The sequence below is a fragment of the Vombatus ursinus genome, unplaced genomic scaffold (genome assembly GCF_900497805.2).
Source record: "Vombatus ursinus unplaced genomic scaffold, bare-nosed wombat genome assembly UNPS02014832.1, whole genome shotgun sequence".
NCBI classification, from domain to species: Eukaryota; Metazoa; Chordata; class Mammalia; order Diprotodontia; family Vombatidae; genus Vombatus; species Vombatus ursinus.
The window spans coordinates 11395048-11414578 of NW_020954610.1; the positions used below are offsets into that span (position 1 = coordinate 11395048).

General features: G+C 38.9%; 2 protein-coding genes across 2 annotated transcripts; one reads left to right on the forward strand and one right to left on the reverse strand.

The window, feature by feature from the left end:
• Nucleotides 1-3633: 3633 nt before the first annotated feature.
• LOC114025945 (alpha-1,3/1,6-mannosyltransferase ALG2-like) lies at nt 3634-7966 on the reverse strand. Its single transcript, XM_027839482.1, has 2 exons — nt 7606-7966; nt 3634-4633 (listed from the first exon to the last, which is right to left on the reverse strand). Exons 1-2 carry the CDS (start codon nt 7945-7947, stop codon nt 3731-3733), a joined length of 1245 nt encoding a protein of 414 aa, XP_027695283.1. The 5' UTR covers nt 7948-7966; the 3' UTR covers nt 3634-3730.
• Nucleotides 7967-8426: 460 nt separating this feature from the next.
• On the forward strand, nt 8427-19163 carry LOC114025808 (protein transport protein Sec61 subunit beta). The gene is made up of 4 exons (XM_027839338.1): nt 8427-8546; nt 8722-8819; nt 15436-15537; nt 18801-19163. Exons 1-4 carry the CDS (start codon nt 8544-8546, stop codon nt 18886-18888), a joined length of 291 nt encoding a protein of 96 aa, XP_027695139.1. The 5' UTR covers nt 8427-8543; the 3' UTR covers nt 18889-19163.
• The last annotated feature ends 368 nt before the right edge of the window (nt 19164-19531 follow it).

Genomic DNA, 19531 nt, shown 5'->3' on the forward strand with positions numbered 1-19531 from the left:
TAATTCTTCTTTACAACATGACTAATGTGAAAATACATTTAATAGGAATGTATATGTAGTGCCTATATCAGATTGCATGCCATCTTGGAGAGGGAGGGGGAGAAAATTTAAAACTCAAAAGCTTAAGGAAGTGATTGTTGAAAACTAAAAATAAACTAATTTTAAAAAAGAAATAAAAAGAAAAAATAAGTTCAGAGATGCCAGATCAAAACTCTCTGCTTTAAAAGGATACTTGTTTCTTCTCCCTTAGTAGATAGAATGTTAGTACTACATCATCATACAGCAACTTCAAATTGCCCAAATAAATTTACCTTTCTAGGTGTCTCTGGACTTGTGTTTATGTTTCAAATATCCTGTTCAGATCTTGTCTTTTTTTTTTTTTTTTAATCAGAAATTCTTGAAAGTTCTCTACTCCACTGAAGGTCAAGGTTTTATGTGATCCTCATATGTCCTTGATATTTCAACTGTTTCTTTCTGGATAATTGCAGTAGTTTCTCTTTGGTATGGGAGCTCTGGATTTTGGCTGACATTCCTTTAACTCCTTCCTTTTAGGAGGCAATCTGTGGATTTTTTCTATCTTATTCCTCTAGTTCTAATTGATCTGTTTAGTATTCAGTTGTTATTTCTTAGAATATTATGGCCAGGATTCTTTTTTTTTTTTGATGATTGTTTCCATAGTTCAGTGATTCTTAAATGATCTTTCCTTGACCCATTACCTAAGTCAGTTATTTTTTATGATAAATATTTTATATTTTCTATTTTTTCAATACTTTGATCTTGTTCTAATATTTCTTTTTGCCTCCTGGAGTCTATTCTATTTTTCTAGAGGTCCTTTCTTAGGTAAAATTTATAATTTTCTCTTCTAAGTTATTCTCCTTCCAATTATTTTGTCCAGAAATTTTTTTTAAAATTCTTGTTTCATTGATGCTAGGTATTCATGTCATCCATATGGAAAATCCAATTCTTCCTTTGAGTCCAGAGCTCAATATTTGCAATAATTGTTGATACTGGTCAGTGTTTTGATTTCATCTCTGTGCTAGAAATGGGCTCTGTCCAGGGTCCCTTTTGCCTCTCTCTCCTTTTTATCTTGTGATCTCATGAACTCTCATTGGTTTGATTATCATTTCTATAAAGATGACTCATTTATGTATCTACCTATCCCTGGCAGGAAGGTCAACCTTGCTTGGTCTCCTCTTGGGTCTTCTAGATTCTTACACTAGCCTCCACCTCCTCAGATTAAACCTTCTTGGATCTTTGAGGTCTAGAGCAATGGATCTTCAGGGCCCTCTTTGACATTTCAGATTATTAAAGACCTCAGATCCCCTGAACGTGGGTTATCCTAGTTTGAACACTTCCAGATGTTGGTCTGTCAGCTGTTTCTGATCATTCTTGGACCTTCTCAGAACCCTCTGTTCTTACTGTCTCCAGACATAGAGCCTACCTCTAACTCTGGTTGTACTAGCTTCCAATGCTGGCTGATTGTTAGAGGAACCCCCTTTTCCATTACCCATGGGCTTCTGTGCAGTCTTGAAGTTAAAGAAGTTACTGTATTTTCTCATTGGATTTATTGATCATTATTCCTGCTGTGAACTTCAGCGTTCTACTTGTGTAATTACATAGGAGTAGGGTTATCTGCCTCCCATTAAGGCAACCTTCTTGGCTGCAAGTCCTCCATCTTGGGAGAGCAAGACTCCAGTTTAACAGATTTCCTCAAATAAGGTGTTTATCATGTGTTAAGATCATATGCTATTCCATGGACATTCTAGGTAAAAGTCCATTCAAGGGAGATCACCCAGTCACTTCCACTGGGAAACCAAAGTGAATAAAGAATATTGCCTAGATTATAACATGAATATGAATGGACAACTTGGTGTCACAGATTTACAGGTAGAAAAGACCTCAAAGCTCAGAGTCCAATCCCCTCATTTTATAGATGAGAAAACTGAGGCCCAGAGATGTTAAGAGACTTATTGAGATGTTACTGAGATTTACTGAGGATCACAAAGCAGTGATTTGAACTCAGATTTTCTTGATTCGAAATCTAGTGAACTAACCACCATACCATACAGCCCCTTTGTATTAGTTTATCAGTATCTAGGAAAATAAACTGAACAGATTATCAGAACATATCTCATTTGGGAAAACGCAGAGCAGTTTTTCAGCACTGTTTTTCCTCTCAGTGAAATTACCTAGTTGTGAATCATGTGATACCTGTATCACAGAAGAGTAACAGGATAATCGATGGCAAGTGAAAACAGGTTACAATGAGTGAGAACACACATCTGATAAATGGCATAAAGGACATCACACGAAGGATGCGCAGGACTAGAAAAGGAGGTTAGAGGATCATGTCATAAGACTGAAAAAAAGATAGACAACCCAAGTGTTGCAGTGGTATTGAAAATGAACCAGATCCTCAATTTACAGAAAGACATAGATAAGAATCTCCCAGTATGAGTGGCTAGGGCTGGGTTGTAATCTAGAGACTAGAGGAAGTGCTCACCAAGGATGAGATCAGGGATCCACTTAAGTATTTCCTCCCACACCCACAAAATGCTTCACACATAGTAGGTACAAAATGTTTGCTGAACTTTTTTTTAACCAAAAACTAATTTTTCTTCTTAATTTTCCTTTTCTATCTCATTGTACTTGTAGAAAACATCATATACTTATTTTCATCTTTTAATATGTTTTGTTACAGTTATTAAAAAAATGTGAAACAGATTGCAGGCTATATACTGCAAGTACCTCCTTTATGATTTTTAAACTGTGTGATTTCAAGCTTTGGTACTAAGATGGGTCCCCTACTGGCAATACTGAAAAATACAGCCTCAAATTTAAAAAAATAAAAATGCTTCCAAAATACCATTTTATTTGTTTTTTCACACATATTGGCTTCCATCTTTTGGAAAGCAAAACAGGATACAAAAATATCATTGTTTATAATGTGATAATCTTTTCCAAAAAAACATACATTTTCCCACAAGTATGGCAGACCATGTAAAACTGACCAAGTATTTTTAGTGTAGAAATACTATTAGTGCCGATATTTTATGACTTAAAATTTAATCTTACGTACTGGTTTAATGACAGTTAAGGATAATTAAAACTACAAATTCTCTAGTCAAACCATAATACACATGTGACATGACTGTGTAGTTTAAATGCATACAAACTCTAATACTTGTCTAAATAGAATATAATTAAAATGTTATGGATTTTTTTCAGGTTTTATGTCTTAATATTTTAAAGACAATAATAATATGACAAGGTCTATGTTTTTTTTTCTTTCAAAAATGTTTATAGGATGAGGAGGATTAGACCTAAGTTTGTTATTTTCAATATATGATGAATCCACTCTGCACCAGATAAATTTTGGAGTGATTTTTCTTTTTGGAAGTACAACTGAGTCTAGAAACTGAGTCAATTAATTTAGTTAATCTAACAGTAATCTAATAATGACCATTTATATGATATTTTAAGGTTTGCAAAGTGTTTTACATGTGTTATTTCATTTGTTCCTTAAGAACCCTGTGAGGTAGATGCTATTATTATCCCTATTTTACAAATGAGGAAACTGAGGGTAAGAGGTTACATGAGTTGTTCAGGATCACACAACTAGTAATTGGATAAGGCAGGATTCAAACTCAGGTCTGGCTGACTTCAAATCCAGCCCTTAAAACCTCCGTACCACCTAGCTGCCTCTAGAAAAGGTTTTAAAACCATATAATTATTCTGTCAGTTTACTTATGTACTGGTATAACTGATCTGTGAAAGCTTCTAATGAAAATTTTTCCTTCACTCTGACTCTTCCTGCCGACCCCATTGTAGCTTTTAAGGAAGGATCTCTGATAAACTTTTCCATTGCTTTAGAAAACTGTGTCGGATCAGGTTCACATAAAAACCCTGTTACGTTATCTACAATAGATTCCAAAGGTCCACCTGAATTCACTGCAATGACAGGACACTGCATGTACATGGCTTCCACAGGAACTATGCCAAAATGCTCATTGCTCGGTGTATAAAGCACACAAGTACAATTATGGAGAAGAGAGATCTTTTGTGTATCTGAAAAAGACTTCAGGAATGTAACATGGTGGCTAAGGTCAAACTGGTTGACTGTATTCTTCAGTTCTTTATAATACTCTACATTTTCCAGAACTCGTTCATCATAACCGCCAGCCATTATTAGATGAATTTTTTCCCAATCTTGAAGATCTAATCTCCCTCGTAGCTCAAGTAATGCTTCTAAAGCTAGAGTTAGATTTTTCTTCCTTTCATATCTGTTGATTGAAAGAAAAACAAACTTCTTTCCTTTGGGAATTAAGTTATCGAGATCTGAAGGTACCACATTGTCAAAGCTGCTGACATTCAAAGAAGGGTAGAGGACATCTGGGTTTATGTGTGTTAGGGACTTGAAGGTGTTCTTAAAAACATTTGCCGTGAAGGAGCTATTGACCACAATGCAGTCTGCCATGCCAGTAGTATACTCTTCCACCCAATCAATGGGGGCTCGGTAGAGTCGTTTAAGAAAAGAATTTCTCTGAGTGAGAAGTAAATCAGGAAAATGACAGTAAAACAGTATCTTCTTCCGATGTCTGGCCAGTCTAAACACTGGGATACAAGCAGATACCTAATTAAAGCAGAAATGAAAACTGGTTAAGAAAATGACTTTTATTCATTATTTCAACAAAACTGCCTACTTTGTGTTGTGTATACTTAAAACCACAAATTCGATGGGGCTTCCTCTAGATTTTCCTTCCTACAGAAAAATTAAATATGCAGAATCATAAATTTGGAGGTAGCCTGGACCTTAAAAGTCATCTTGTCCAAGTTTCTCATTTTTATAGAGTAGGAAAGTAAAGCAAAGAGAGGATAAGTGAATTGTCCAGGGTCACTGGTAGTTAATAGCAGAGGCAAGAATGCAAGGTTGTAAAGAATGGCACCAAGATTTGGTCACCAATTTCTAAACTTACCGCAAAATTCACAAAAACAAACCTTAAGAATATCATAGTATTCCTTACTTAATTTCCGATAGCACCAGAAATGTACTGCAAACATCTAACTAATGTTGGGTTTAATTTTTCTACTAAAAATCCTTAAGCCTCTGCATAATCGAATTGATCCTACTCACCCTTAAACAATGCTGTTTCTTATGACTAGACAGAAGAAGGATGAGCTTATATCTGTGGTAAATACACTCAACTCCTCTGATACAGAAACTCTGGGAAAACCAAACAAAAATGTTTGAAAAGGAGGAAGAAAATGTGAGAATATAAGTTGACACTGCATAAAAATCACCTGATAAGTGCAATGTAATCCTTAGCACAGTGCTTGGCACATAGCAGATGCTTAACAAATGCTTATTGTCTGACTATTTTTGTCCTCTGGGCCTGCTGTACTGCTTTCATTTTATATTTTAAAAAACTTCACCTTTTACAGGAACCCTTTCTAGAAAAAAATCACAGTATTTTAAAGATAAAAAAATCATAGATATCACTTAGTTCAATCTCACTTATCATTTCAGAGATAAAAAACAAGCCTGGAGAGGTTAAAAACCCAGTTCCACAAAATGATCCATTGAAGGAACCCTCTATGTTCAGCTTAAAGGAAACAAGGGGACCAGATCTATCTTCAAATATTTGGATAGTACTGGGAAGGTATCATTTTAAACTGAGAGGAGGAGACCATCTAGTCCAATCTCACTTTTCAGATGAGGAAACTGAATATGACCAAGGTTATGACTTGTCTAACCTCATACAATACTTTGGAGATTCAAACTTGAATCTCTGAATGAAAATTTGGTATTCATTTGTAACATAGAGAAGATCTGCTTCGCCCCAGAGGGAAAAATCAGGCACACAACAGGTGCAAAACATTCAGCTCAATACAAAGGAAGGACATCTGAAACCATCAGAGCTGTCCAAGTACAGAATGAGCTGCCCCAGTGGACAATAAAGTAACTGACACTGGAAGTCTTTAAGCAAAACCTTACAGAAGGAATTCTTGTTCAGTTAAAAATCTTTGAGGAAGGCAGCATGCCATTATTACTTGCAATTCATTTATTTTCAGAAAATACTTTTATTTTACTATGAAAACTGTAGCAGGGAGTGGAGGAACACTTTTGATGTCTTGTAGCTGTTTCTACTTTGGGTAATTTAGCCTTACTTTTTAAAAAAAAAAGGCATACTGAAGTTCTCTTAGCAAGAGTATCATTAACCTCCTTTGGCTTCAATTTCCGCATGTGCAAATAGAAGGGGTTGAATTACATGATTCAGGTTGAATGCAAAAACATGGTAATAAAAGTATATGCAAGGCATACTTCAAAGGCAGAATGAGAGCCAATCGGCTTTAATTTTAATGAATAACATTTATCGTTCACTGTTTCCGACTTTATCAGTTACTTATTGCAGGGCAAATCATAGAATCATGTCAGAGCTAGGAGTCTTAGAAACCACCTAGCCCAGTTTCCTCTTTTTACAGTTGAGGAAACTGAATAGAAGGGAAATGACTTTTGCTCCAAGTCATCCATAATGATTAAATTAAATGGCAAAGTTGGGGCCTGGAATTCTGGTTTCATTTCTAGTCCAGGTATTCTTGAAAACATGTAGCCCACCCTGACCCACCTGACCTCACTGAGGCTCCTTCCTCATCCATAACATCTGTATAATACACTTGTATAGCAAAGGGAATAGGACTCTGGGTTCAAGTTCAGTCTCCAATACTCCCTATCAGCGTGGCCTAGCGCTTTGCAAAGCAGTCAGTCAATAAACATTAAGAGTCAACAATTTATTGGATGCTTATTTCACGTCGGGCACTGTCCTGTGCTAGAAAGAGTCCCTGCCCTCAAAGAGTTCACTCGAATTCCAATGCGAGAGGCAACATGCAAACAACTATGTACATATACGATATACACCGAGATGGAAAGTAATCTCAGAAAGAAGGCACTGGGGGGCATGATTTGGAGGTGGTGCCAGGCCCTGTGCTAATAGCTAGGAATATGGATTAGTCCCTGCTCTCAAGGAGCTCGTAGTCTAATGGGGAGACAACATGCAAACAACCACTTACAAAAGGGTCACACAAAGGATAAAGCAAAGATAATTAAAAGTGAGAGGGCACTCTAATTATGGAAGTAAATCAGCATTTATTAAGTTCCCTCTACGTCCAAGTCACCATGGTAATTGCTGTATAAATATTAACTTATTTGATCCCCAGTGCTTAGCGTAAATGTTTACTGAATGAATGAAACCCACTATAACTCTGGGAGGGAACTGTTATTAGCCTCATTTCACTGGGGGCGGACCGAAGCACAGAGAGCACAGAGGTCGCACAGCTGTTAAGTGTCTGGGGCGAATTAGAACTCAGGTCTTGCTGCCTTCAGGCTCAGCGTCTAGCCACTGCACCACCAAGGGGAACCAAGAAGGGTGGACTTTTGGGCGGGGCTTTAAAAAGTCAAGGCAAATGCTTAATAAATGATCTGACTTGATTTTGAATGACTCACTTCCTTTCTCTAGGCCTCAGTTTCTGCAAAATGAGCTGGGCTGGGCTGCACTGTCCCTGGGGTCCCTGCAGCCCTCGGGGGACGGGCGTCGACTGCCCCCTCACCTGGTCGCACACGATCACGTCCATCTCCTCGCCGCTCAGCAGCAGGATGTAGAGCGCCAGGTAGACCATGCGCACGTAGGAGCACAGCGCGGCGCCGCGCCCGCCCCAGCCCAGGCTGCGGGGCAGCCAGTCGCCGGCGCAGTGCACCTGCAGCTCGCGGCTCTCCGAGAAGCAGTGGCCCGGGTCATAATGAGCCGTCCACACCTGGACGCGGCAGCCGCGAGACTGCAGGGCCAACGCCGCGTCCAGCACCAGCCGCTCCGCGCCGCCCACGCCGAAGTCCGGGTGCACGAACAGCACTGACGGGCCGCGCGCGCGGCCCTCCAGACCCCGAGGCTGCATGGCCTCCTAGACCCTGGAATTGCCGTGGGCTCGCGCTTGCGCAGACCCCTCGGAGAAACCCAAGAGGCGTCGAGGTCCCAGTGGCCGCCGTGGCGCAGACTCGAGGACAAGCCCCGCCCTTTCTTCTCCCCCCCCCCCCCCCCCCCCCCCCGCCGCAGCCGAGCTGGTGCTGGCGTGGCATTGGACCGATTTCTCGGACCCAGCTTCTTCGTGCGAATGGCTCCGCCCCCTTAGGACTTGAGTGAATTTGGACACGTTAGCTAAAAGTTGAGGGTGTCTCTCATATTGCCGGAAATCCTCGTGCGTGTTTTTTTATGTGTCTGCTTTTTTCAGCTGGCAAAACCAATTTTCATATACTTTTTTATTGTTCATTGTGGAGCTGAGATACCAGAACGTCACGCTTTTTTGGCTTTCTGTTGAGATTCTCCTTATTTCCAATCAGGCATTTATGAAAGCACCACAGGAAGCGGTTATCTCTCCGCCTTCCCCCTTCCCCCGACTGAGGAGCCAAGCGGAGGCAGACTTTTCTGGTCACGGTAACTGGTACAGCTGCCGGAACATCTGCAACCGAGGCTGCTACCTCCTCAACTGCAGTGATGGTATAACTGGGTTCCTAGTCTAGTTGGCCTGGGTGTCGTCGTCGGCACCTGGGGGGGTCCAGGGGCCCGGCAGGCTTCTGGGGAGACTCCGGGCGGAATCGTCGGGGGCGGGCTGTGGGGCCGGGTGGGGGCTTCTGTAGGTGATGCAAGATGGTCTTTTTATTTCTGTCCACAGCCGGGCCCTACTCCCAGTGGTACAAACGTGGGCGCCTCGGGCCGGTCTCCCAGCAAAGCTGTGGCCGCCAGGGCCGCGGGATCCACAGTCAGGCAAAGGTAAGGAGCAAGGCCGGGAGACAGGCCTGGGCCTGTGGGTGTTGAAACAGACTTTCGCAGGGGTCAGTGCTTAATTGTTAGCTGAGTGAGGTCAAGGCTATGTCCTAAATTGATAGAGAAAACCTTTATTAAGCTCTGCTGTGTACCAGGCACTGTGCTACTACGCATGTTTTCTATAATTCAACTAGTCATTATTTATTAAGCATCTGCTATGTGCCAGCACTGTGTTAGGCGCTGGGAGTACATATTAAGCGATCACCACTTATTGTTGTACGTAATTGGTGAAGTACGGAATTTGGGTATATGAATGAAAGAAGAAGTGGCATGAGCTTGTCAGTCAATAAACATTTATTAAGCCTCTACTACATACCAGGTACCCTGTGTTTGCCAATCGAGGGAGACACAAAGAAAGGCAAAAGGCAATCCCTGCTCTCCAAGAGGTCATAGTCGAATGAGAAGACAGCAAGCAAACAACTATGTAGAGACAAGACGTAGGGTATATTGGAAATAATCAGTAGAGTGAAGGCACTGGAATTGTGCTTCCGTGGAGAAAGGAACCAGAGGAAACCTGATTTGGCCCTGTTCAGTTCATCAAATATTTAATAAGTGTACCTTATTTTCCAGGTACTGTATTAGACATGAGGGAAAACAGGTATAAAGGAAACCATTTCTACCCATAAGGAGCTTATGTTTTGCTTGGAGCTGGGAGGGAGTCAAAACAACATATACAAAGATTAATAAATACAAAGTAATTTGAAGAAGGAGAGAGCACTAATCAGGAATGAGGAATAGTAGGGAAGGCTTCACAGAGGAGAGTGGTTACCTGATGGAGAGACAGAAAGGAGGAGAGAGGACATTCCAAGTGTGTGGGGAGGGCTTTTACTAAGTAAGGCTTGTAGGTGGAAGATGGAATGTCAAGTTAGGGATACTAGACCTGTTCTGCTATAATGTAATAATTTGTATGAGGGGAAGTCATGAAATAAGACCGGAAAGGTAAGATGGAGCCAGTATCTAAAAGTTCTTAAATATCAGACTTAGGAATTTGTTGTTTATCATTCTAGTGTCAGTGGGAAGCTCATTAGCTGAGGAGTGACATGATCAAACTTAGGTTTTAGGAAGATTTTCTCTGGTAGTTGTGTGGTACCTGGATTGGGAAGGTGAGATTATCCAGGAGGAGAGTAGTTATAGTTGACTATCAAAAGCTGTAGAGAAGTCAAGAAGGATGAGTATTAAGAAAAGGTCTTTGGATTTAGAAGTTAAAAGATTGCTGGTAACCTTGGATTCAGCAGTTTTCCTTAGTGTGGTGAGGTCAGAAGCCACATTGTAAGAAGTTGAGAAGTAAATACATGGTAAGGAAATGGAAGTAGATAATGTAGAAAACTTTTCTAGGTGTTTGGCAGTGGAAAGGAAAAAAGATACAGAATATCAGTACCAAATAAAGGTTTGTTGTTTTTTGTTTTTGTTTATAAAGGTAGGGAGAACTGAGGGAGGAGGGAATGATTAAAAGTCATCACTCTAAGAAAGAGGGGATGTGATTGAGGGCACAAGTAGAATGGTAGGAGAAGACAAAAAGAATGGGTACCAAGGATAGGTGAAGGTTTTGAGGTAATGCTTACAATGGATGGTGTTGATTTTCTGAGTAAAGTAGGAAGTGAGGTCATCTCCTGAATAGAGTTGGGAGAGGGGAAGGTATTAAGACTTAATGAAAGAGGAGAGAGTTTGGAACAGCTGTTGCTGGGACAAGATGGTTAATCTGGGAAGAATAAAAGTTTGTTACATAGTATTGAGGGCCCAGTTTAAAATTAACATTAATGGATTCAGTCAATGTTATTTTGTGCCCTTCAACAGCTTTTCAGTTAGTGAAGAAGACAGGTTGTGGAGATGATTCTGGGTTGGGAATAGTCAGGGAAGGAACAATGGAAGAAGATGGGGGAGAAGAATTCAAGAGTGGAGGACAGTGAGTAATTGAACTGGTTAACTGAAGGGCCAAAATTGTGAAAGGAGGAAAATTAGGCTGATGGCCTGGGAGAAAAAGGAGGTGTGGGGGGAATGGAGGTTGCAGGGAAGATAAAATAGGATTGAAATGAGAGGGGTAAAGAGAGAGATGAAATGGCAGATCATCATCAGAGGGGAATTTCAGAATTTGAAGTTAGGGAAGGAGACAGTTTGGGCATGGTAGTCTTGGTAGTCTTAGGTATAATTTGTTCTGTTCGCTTGTCTCTTTCATTAGATTGTGGGCTCTTTCAAAGAAGGGACTTTTTTAGCCTTTCTTTGTATCCCCTGCACTTATCACAGTGCTTGGCACAGAAACTTGATTTGATAATATCTTATCTAGAGAAGTAATGGAGGGAAGAGTGAATAGGCAATCATGCCTCATTTTTGAAGATCACCATTGAGTTTTCAAAAGTATTGTCATTTAAGAACCTTAAATTCTAGTTGCCCTATTTTTTTTTTAAATCAAATACCTATTCTGGACTTATCACTGTTTTAGGTGTTGTGGAAGATACAGGGGTATGAATCCAAAGTAATGACTAGTGTTTTTTTGTGACTTTTTCATCCAGATTTCTTATTTATAGTTAGGTTTTGTGTAATATAGCCACTTTTCTCTAGAAGTTAGTCTTGCTGAATATATCTGCAAGGCCTACATATGTAAAAATAATTATAAGATTATTTGAATTTTGTGTTAGAAGCTGCAAGTAGTCATAGTAATCAACAGAAGGTAGAGAGAGGAATTCGAGTTCTAGTAATAGTTGAGGACTTGACCTCCACAGTATATCTCACTTTGTCCCCTTTCCCCTAACCACAGAGCCACCATTCTAGTTCAGGCCTTAATCACCTCTCACCTAAGACTATTGCATTCATTCTAATTGACTTCCCAAAACAAATTATTACATTGGCCATGTTCAAAAATGATAGCACATCATGAGACATTAATGCACTGTTAGTGGTGTTGTGAACTGATTCAACCATTCTGTAGAGCAATTTGCAACTATGCCCAAAGGGCTATAAAACCATGCATACCCTTTGACCTAGCAATACCACTACTAGGTCTATATCCATAAAGGGACAAAAAACGAAAAGGAAAAGGACCTATATTTACAAACGTTTTTTATAACAGCTCTTTTCTGGGGGCAAAGAATTGGAAATTGAGAGGATGCCCATCAATTGGGGAATGGCTGAACATACTGTGGTTTGTGACTGTGGTAGAATACTATTGTGATGTAAGAAATGATGAGCGGGATGCTCTCAGAAGAACCTGCAAAGACTTACATGAGCTGATACAAAGTGAAATGTACTGTATGCAAAGTAATATCAATGTTGTAAGATGATCAGCTGTGAATGACTTAGCTATTCTCAGCAGTACAATGATCCAAGACAACTCTTAAAGACTTATAATGAAAAATGTTATCCATCCCCAGAGAAAGAACTAATGGTGTCTGAATACAGATTGAACCATACTTTTTTTACTTTATTTATTTTTCTTGAGGATTTATTTTCTTTTGGTCTGTGTTTTCTTTCACATTACTAATATAGAAATATGTTTTGCAAGACTACACATGTTTAACCTGTATCGAATTGTTTGCTTATCAGTGACAGGGGTGGAGAGGAAGGGAGAGAATTTGAAACTCAAAATTTTAAAAATGAATGTTAAAAAACTTTTTACATGTAATCAGAGAAAAATAAAACACTAAATGAATAAAAGAATTATTTAAAAAAGAAAGAAATGACAGAAACACTGATGCACTATTGGTGGAGGTGTGAACTGGTCTAGCCATTCTGGAAAGCAATGTGGAACTTTGCCCTCTGGAATATCATATTCCAAGCCCTCCGAACCTTTAATGTAGAAGCTGCTAGATCTTGTGTTATCCTGAATGTGGCTGAATGATACTTGAATTGTTTCATTTTGGCTGCTTGCAATATTTTCTCCTTGACCTGGGAGCTCTGGAATTTGACTGTAATATTCCTGGGAGTTTTCATTTTGGGATCTCTTGCTGGAGGTGATTGGTGGATTCTTTCCATGTCTATTTTACCCTCTGGTTCTAGAATATCAGGGCAGTTTTCCTTGATAATTTCTTGAAGGATGATGTCTAGGCTGTTTTTTCAGTCATGACTTTTAGGTAGTCCAGTAATTTTTAAATTATCCCTCCTGGATCTTTTCCAGGTCAGTTTTTTCCAGTAAGATATTTTGCATTGTCTTCCCTTTTTTTCATTCTTTTGGTTTTGTTTTATTGGTTTTTGATTTCTCATGAAGTCATTAGCTTATATTTGCTCAATTCTAATTTTTAAGGAGTTATTTCCTTCAGTGAGCTTTTGTACCTCCTTTTCCATTTGGTTAATTCTACTTTTTAAGGAGTATCTTCAGTAAATTTTTGGGCCTCTTTTTCCGTTTGGCTTATTTTGTTTTTCAAGGTATTATTTTCTTCAATATTTTTTGAAGCTATTGACTTGTTTTTCATGATTTTCTAGCATCACTCTCATTTCTCTTTCTGAATTTTCTTCTACCTCTCTCATTTGATCGTCAGAATCCTTTTTGAGCTCTTCCATGAGACCAATTCATGTTTTTCTTAGAGGCTTTGTATGTAGGAGCTTTGACTTTGTTATCTTCTTGTGAGTGTATATTTTGATCTTCCTTGTCAACATAGTCACTTTCTATGGTCAGAATGTTTTTTCTGTTGTTGGCTTATTTTCCCAGTCTGTTTCTTGACTTTTAACTGTTTGTTAAACACGGGCTCTGCTTCCAGATTGCAGGCGCACTGGTCCCAAGCTTCAGGGGCTTTGTGCAGCTGTTTTCAGGGACACTTCTAGGGACCTGTAAGTTTTCAGTTCTTCCAAGGTGGTATGATCTAAGGAGAGGTGCGTTTACTACTCTCCTGGCCTGTGCTCTAGTCTGTGAGTGACCACAAGCTCTCTTTTTTGCCCTTAAACTGTGAGCCAGGTCACTGCTTCACTGTGGCTGCAAGCTCTGGTGTGCTAGTCCTCCTCCTCGCCCTGGGACTGCCACCCAGGACTGCAGCTCAAATCTGAGTATGAGCAAAGCAACAGAGTCCTGCCCCCAGTAACAGCGAAGAGACCCCTGTCATCTCCTGATGAGTTGTTCGACCCACCTTACCATCTGTGGGCTGAGAACTCCAGATGCCCCTGCTGCCACTGCTGATTTAGTGGCTCCCAAGGCCTGATCCTGGTTTGCTTGGGCCTGGTCTGTGCTAGCATGGCCTGCGCTGGACTGTGCTCCACTCTCATCCACCCCTCACTCAGACCTTTCTTGCCAACCTTGTAAGTTTTCTTTGGCTGGGAAATTGTTTCACATCTTTTTGTGGGTTCTGACGCTCCAGAAATTGTTTTATGGCATTACTTAAAGATGTCCAGAGGAGTTTTGGGGAGAGCTTGGGTGAGTTGCTGCCTTTTTTCTGCCATTTTGGCTCCACCTTCCTGTTCTTGTTTTTTCTTTACCCCTCCAACATTGGTCATTTACCATGTTTTTGCATTTTTGCCAATCTGTTAAATTTGAAGCAAAGTGATTTTCCTAAAATGCAGTTTGACCACATCTTTTCTCTTCTCTGCCTCCACTGGGGGGCAGCTAGGTGGTGCAGTGCATAGAGCTCTGGTCTTGGAGTCAGGAGGACCAGAATTCAAATCCAGCCTCAAATACTTGATTCTTACTAGCTGTATGACCCTGGGCAAGTCACTCAATCCCCAATTACCTCATCAAAAAAAGCAAAAATGTATATATATATAGGGGCAGCTAGGTGGCGCAGTGGATAGAGCACCGGCCCTGAAGTCAGGAGGACCTGAGTTCAAATCTGGCCTCAGACCAGACACTTGACACTGACTAGCTGTGTGACCCTGGGCAAGTCACTTAACCCCAATTGCCTAGAAAAGAAAAAAAAATGTAAAAAAAAAAGTGAACTCCACTGACTCACTATTACCTCTAGGATCAAATATAAATTCTTTTTGACATTTAAAGCCCTTTACAACCTTGTCTCAAACTGCTTTTTCAGCCCTATTACATATTACTCTCCTCCACATACTTTATAGTTCAGTCTTCTTACTGTTCCTCATACATGGTATCATTCTTGCTCTTTTGCACTGACATACAGCTGGAAGGCATTCCCTATTTACTTTAAGTTCCTAGGATCTCTGTTTTCCTTCAAGACTACTTTGGGCCCTTCTGTGAATGAATGAATGAATGAATGGATCAATGGACTTGGGGAAGGAAGAGGAGAAAGGAAGAAAGAAAATCAGAGGAAGGGCAGAAAGAAGGAACAAAGGATGAATGAATGAACTTGGCCTAGCCTACTCCCAACATATGCATAAGGAGTTCAGTGAGAATTAGACATCAAGAATAAATTCTTTTCTTCCTTGTTCAGCTTTAGAATTAAATTTGATTAGCTTTAAGGATTGCAGCTTAGGCTTTCCTTCTTTAGAATTGGGGTTACTTTAATTGGTAATATGCAAATTTATTTGATAGAAATGTTTTCATTTTGTGATGTAATTGCCCTAATACATTATTGTTTGAATTGATTCTTTAAAAATAAAATGGAACCTATATTACTAAAGTGTTGTAAGTTTCTTGGGGATTAAATATAACTAAATCTTAATTTTTTTTTTTTTGTAGGAAAAATGCTAGCTGTGGGACAAGGAGTGCAGGCCGTACTACTTCAGCAGGTACAGGGGGGATGTGGAGGTTCTATACTGAAGATTCCCCTGGGCTCAAAGTGTAAGTCAAAGAAACATAACAATAGTAAATATAAACTAAATTCCATTATGTTTACTGCTTAGTGCTTTTGATAGCTTTCCGCTTGATAGTGTGGCAAATACATAAGATGTAGTTTGTGTGAAGTGGACCAGTTTTACTTTGATCATATAAGGTAATGAAACAGACCCTAGAATGACTAGGGATCAATTCTTGAACTCAGTGGCATTGCTCACAGTTTCCTGTGCCTACTTTAGTTGAATTTTCCTGTGTATTCTTTTTTTTTTTTTTTTTTTTGAGGCAATTGGGGTTAAGTGACTTGCCCAGGATCACACAGCTAGTAAGTATCAAGTGTCTGAGGCTGGATTTGAACTCAGGTCCTCCTCACTCCAAGGCTGGAGCTCTATCCACTGCGCCACCTAGCTGCCCCAATCTGTGTATTCTTTAAAGCCAAACTCAAATGTCATTTCGTCTAGGAAGCATTCTCTGATTAGTGACAACTTTCTTTCACATAGCATTTTGTTTTATAATTTCCTAATGGCCTTACTTGTCCTGATGTTCATTATGGTCATGTAATATTATTGTATGGTAGCCATCTATGCTGCTTTCTAATTCCTCTAGTAGATTCTAAAGCTCTTTGAGGACAGGAACTGTCTTATTTAAATTTTTTATCTCCTCCTTTGCCTAGCACAGTGCTTTCCATACAGGAGGCACTTAATAAAGGTTTATTGAATTTGTGTATTGAATATAACTATGTCTAACTATTTTGAGGTAATTTATGGGATAGAAGAAAATTGGAGGAATACTTTTTTTTAATTTTCAGTTTCTTTTCACTTGTTCTAGTGCCAAAAACTGCCTTTAATTGAGAAATGGAAGTAGTAAGTCATTAATTAGGTAATTGGCAGAGGTTTATAACAATTATAGGTAGATGTGAGCATGTTTCAACTTTAAAGTACAATATTGAATGTCAGAGTTTGAAATTTCTCCAGTAATCTTGATGCTAAAATTCCACTGCTTATGCTTTTCTTCCATGTATAGGAAATAAATTTAGGTAAAAAAGTAGATTTCACTGAGAATAAGAAAATGAGGAAGTTTAGTTGCACATTAGAAACTTTACTACCTAGTAAATTAGACCTTTTGCTGACATTCATGCTGTATCTGTAGAATGAAGCTGGTAAGTTCTGTTCTCATTCCCAGTGTGAAACCAAAATGTCTTTGTATCAGGGAGTCCTGATCAGGTATTACAAGAGATGACAGGTTAGGAATTAGTGATCTCTGGCTTACCCTCCAAGATGGTTGATAGTTAGCGGTTGAGACATAGCAGTCAGTTACTGCTTTTGTTCAGTGTTTTTATTAGTAATTTGGAAGAACACATAGATGGCTAACTTAGCAGATATACAGGTGACACAATGCAGGACAATGAGGGGAAGTCAATATGCCGGTTGATAGAAAAGAACTTGATGGGCCAGATGTAATAAGATGAAACTTAGCAAAAAATACATAGTCTTGTACTTTGGTTCAGAACATCAACTACATAAAAATGGGAGATGCTAGAACAGAAGTTCTGTGAAAAAACATGTGATCTGAGGCTCAGTTTGAGGCAATCCAGTTGGAGCAGCCATAAAAATCTAATATTATCTTTAAGCTTCATTAACAGGAGCATAGTGTCAGAAGAAGGGAAGTAATTGTCCAACTGCATTCTGTTCTAGGCAGATCATGTCTAGAATCTTAGGTCCAGTTGAAGTGCCATATTTTAGGGAAAATGCTGACAAGTTAATGCATGGGTTTACAGAGCAGGGTGACCAAGATAGTTAAGGGATTGGAGTTCATGCCGTAGTTTGAATGGTTGAGGGAACTGGAAATATTTAGGCAAGGGAAGAGGCAACTTGGGGATGATGAGTAAAACATTACTGTCTTCAAATATTGGCAGCCATTTTGGTTTGTTTGGTCTCCAGTTCTAGGGACTAATGGGTAAAAACTTCAGGAAACCAGATTTTGGCTCAGTATAAAGAAAAACAACATAGTAGTCGGAGCTATCCAAAAGTGCAGTGGGCTGCTTTGAAAGGAAATGAGTCCGGGTCATTAAAGGTCTTCAAGCAGAGTCTGAATTTCTGTCTGTTAGTGTTGTACAGAAGATTGATGCTTTTAGGGAGCACAGGGACTAGACAATTTCTAAAGGCCTATCCAGCCTAGATCTTCAGTGTTGTGCATGAAACAGTGAAAAGAATGCTGGATTTGTAATCAGAGAACCTAAGTTTGAATAACATTCCTCTACCATTTGGTACCTGTGTGGCCTTATACAAGTCACTTCAGTTTTCTGGGCCTTAAGTTTCCTCATCTAAAAATGAGAGAACTGAAATAGATGACCCCAGTTGTCACTTGTAGCTCTTTAATCTAACATCCTTGGTAAACAGCCTTGGTAAATGGCAAAGATTTGAAAAACAAATTTAGAATTGAACTGATTCAGATGAAAGAATTCATACATAGTCTCTTGAGTTTGAATTGTGAGATGTTCTGAATAATCCAGTTTTGGCTTCTAAGATTTTATTTTTTGAGGTCTGATTATACCTGTATGAAAAGGTAATAATTTGTGTCTATGAGGGTGGGGTTAGGGTTAAATAATTTAACACTTTAACAAACATGGTGATAGAACTGTAACCATGTTTGTATGTATAATAAAATGTACCTCATTAGGCAGTGTGTCATGTGAATCCTCCAACCTGCCATCTCCTTAGATCATATTTCACCTCTTCCTAATCTGTTGGTTGTAATGTATTTGAACCTCACATCCCATGTTGTAAATTTCGTTTTAGTTCATTGTTATCCTGTGTACTTTGCCTCTGTTAATTATTCTGCCTTGATAATACATATTCTTTATTTTTATATTAAAAATTCTCTGTGTATCTGTGTTTGGTGAAATAAAAAAAATTGTGCATCTAAAATATGATTTTTTTAGCATTTTATTAGCTATATGCATCAGTCATATTTTATACTAACAGTTGCCTTTAAAGAAAATGCAATGGTGATACTATTTTTGAATCTAAAATATGATTTGGGTATGAAATATTTATTGAATGATTTTATAAATTAGATATTGATGCTGTCACCTCAAAAATAGCATTTTAGTTTGGCAATTTTTAAAAATTGCATTTACTTAGAGTTTTGGTTGTTGTTTTCCTCCAAGATGTACATAATATTCTTAGTTTTTAAATGTTTTTTTGTGGGTGACTGATAATTTTTTTTATACTACTAAAGGTAATGATTACTTTTTTCTTTTTTATTTTCAGTGGTCCTGTTCCAGTATTGGTAATGAGTCTTCTGTTCATTGCTTCAGTATTTATGTTGCATATTTGGGGCAAGTACACACGTTCATAGACTTAGCTGCATCCATCTTTCTGTCAGCAATTGTATTCTGGACCAAAAGCATGGTGGACTTTATGTTCATGGAGAGAGTGTTTTTTGAAAGCTTACTGTTTTATAAGAAACTTAGAAAAGACAGGTTGATTTTCGAGACCTTTTTTTAATTCCTCTGTAATGAACTTTAAAAATTCCTTTGTATCAAGTCTGTTTTCTGAAGCCGATCTGTCACAAGTTTCATCTGCCTAAAGATTTGCAGGTTAGGCATAATAAAATGGCAAGTACAAATGGAAGTGTTATGCTGTCTCATGATTTCTCTCCCCCAGTAGAGCACTGATTCATTTATTGGACATCACTTCACATGTTGTAAATTATTTAAAAATACATACATTTGTGTATCTCAGCCACAGCAGTGTCTTTATTAGAGAGTTGTATCAGGAAAAATTTTATAGATTGAACTGAGACTTTCTGTGGTACATTGAAAATTTCCTATTTGTCTCATAAATTCACTTGAATATACTTGACCTAGTTGATTGTGCTAACCTTTTCATATGCTTTTTCAAAGCAGAGATAATATAGTTCAGAGATCGTTAATCTCATATCAATATGTTTTTACTTGGTTATTGTTGCTAAGAAGACTAGTACTGTGTTGAAGTCTGTT

Excerpts from the sequence above, each read along its gene's own strand:
- LOC114025945 (XM_027839482.1), bottom strand. The coding sequence starts at position 7,947 with ATGCAGCCTCGGGGTCTGGAGGGCCGCGCGCGCGGCCCGTCAGTGCTG. Across the intron at positions 4,634-7,605 it reads ACGTGATCGTGTGCGACCAG|GTATCTGCTTGTATCCCAGT; the intron begins GTGAGGGGGCAG and ends TGCTTTAATTAG.
- LOC114025808 (XM_027839338.1), top strand. Across the intron at positions 8,820-15,435 it reads GGATCCACAGTCAGGCAAAG|GAAAAATGCTAGCTGTGGGA; the intron begins GTAAGGAGCAAG and ends TTTTTTTTGTAG. Across the intron at positions 15,538-18,800 it reads GATTCCCCTGGGCTCAAAGT|TGGTCCTGTTCCAGTATTGG; the intron begins GTAAGTCAAAGA and ends TTTTATTTTCAG.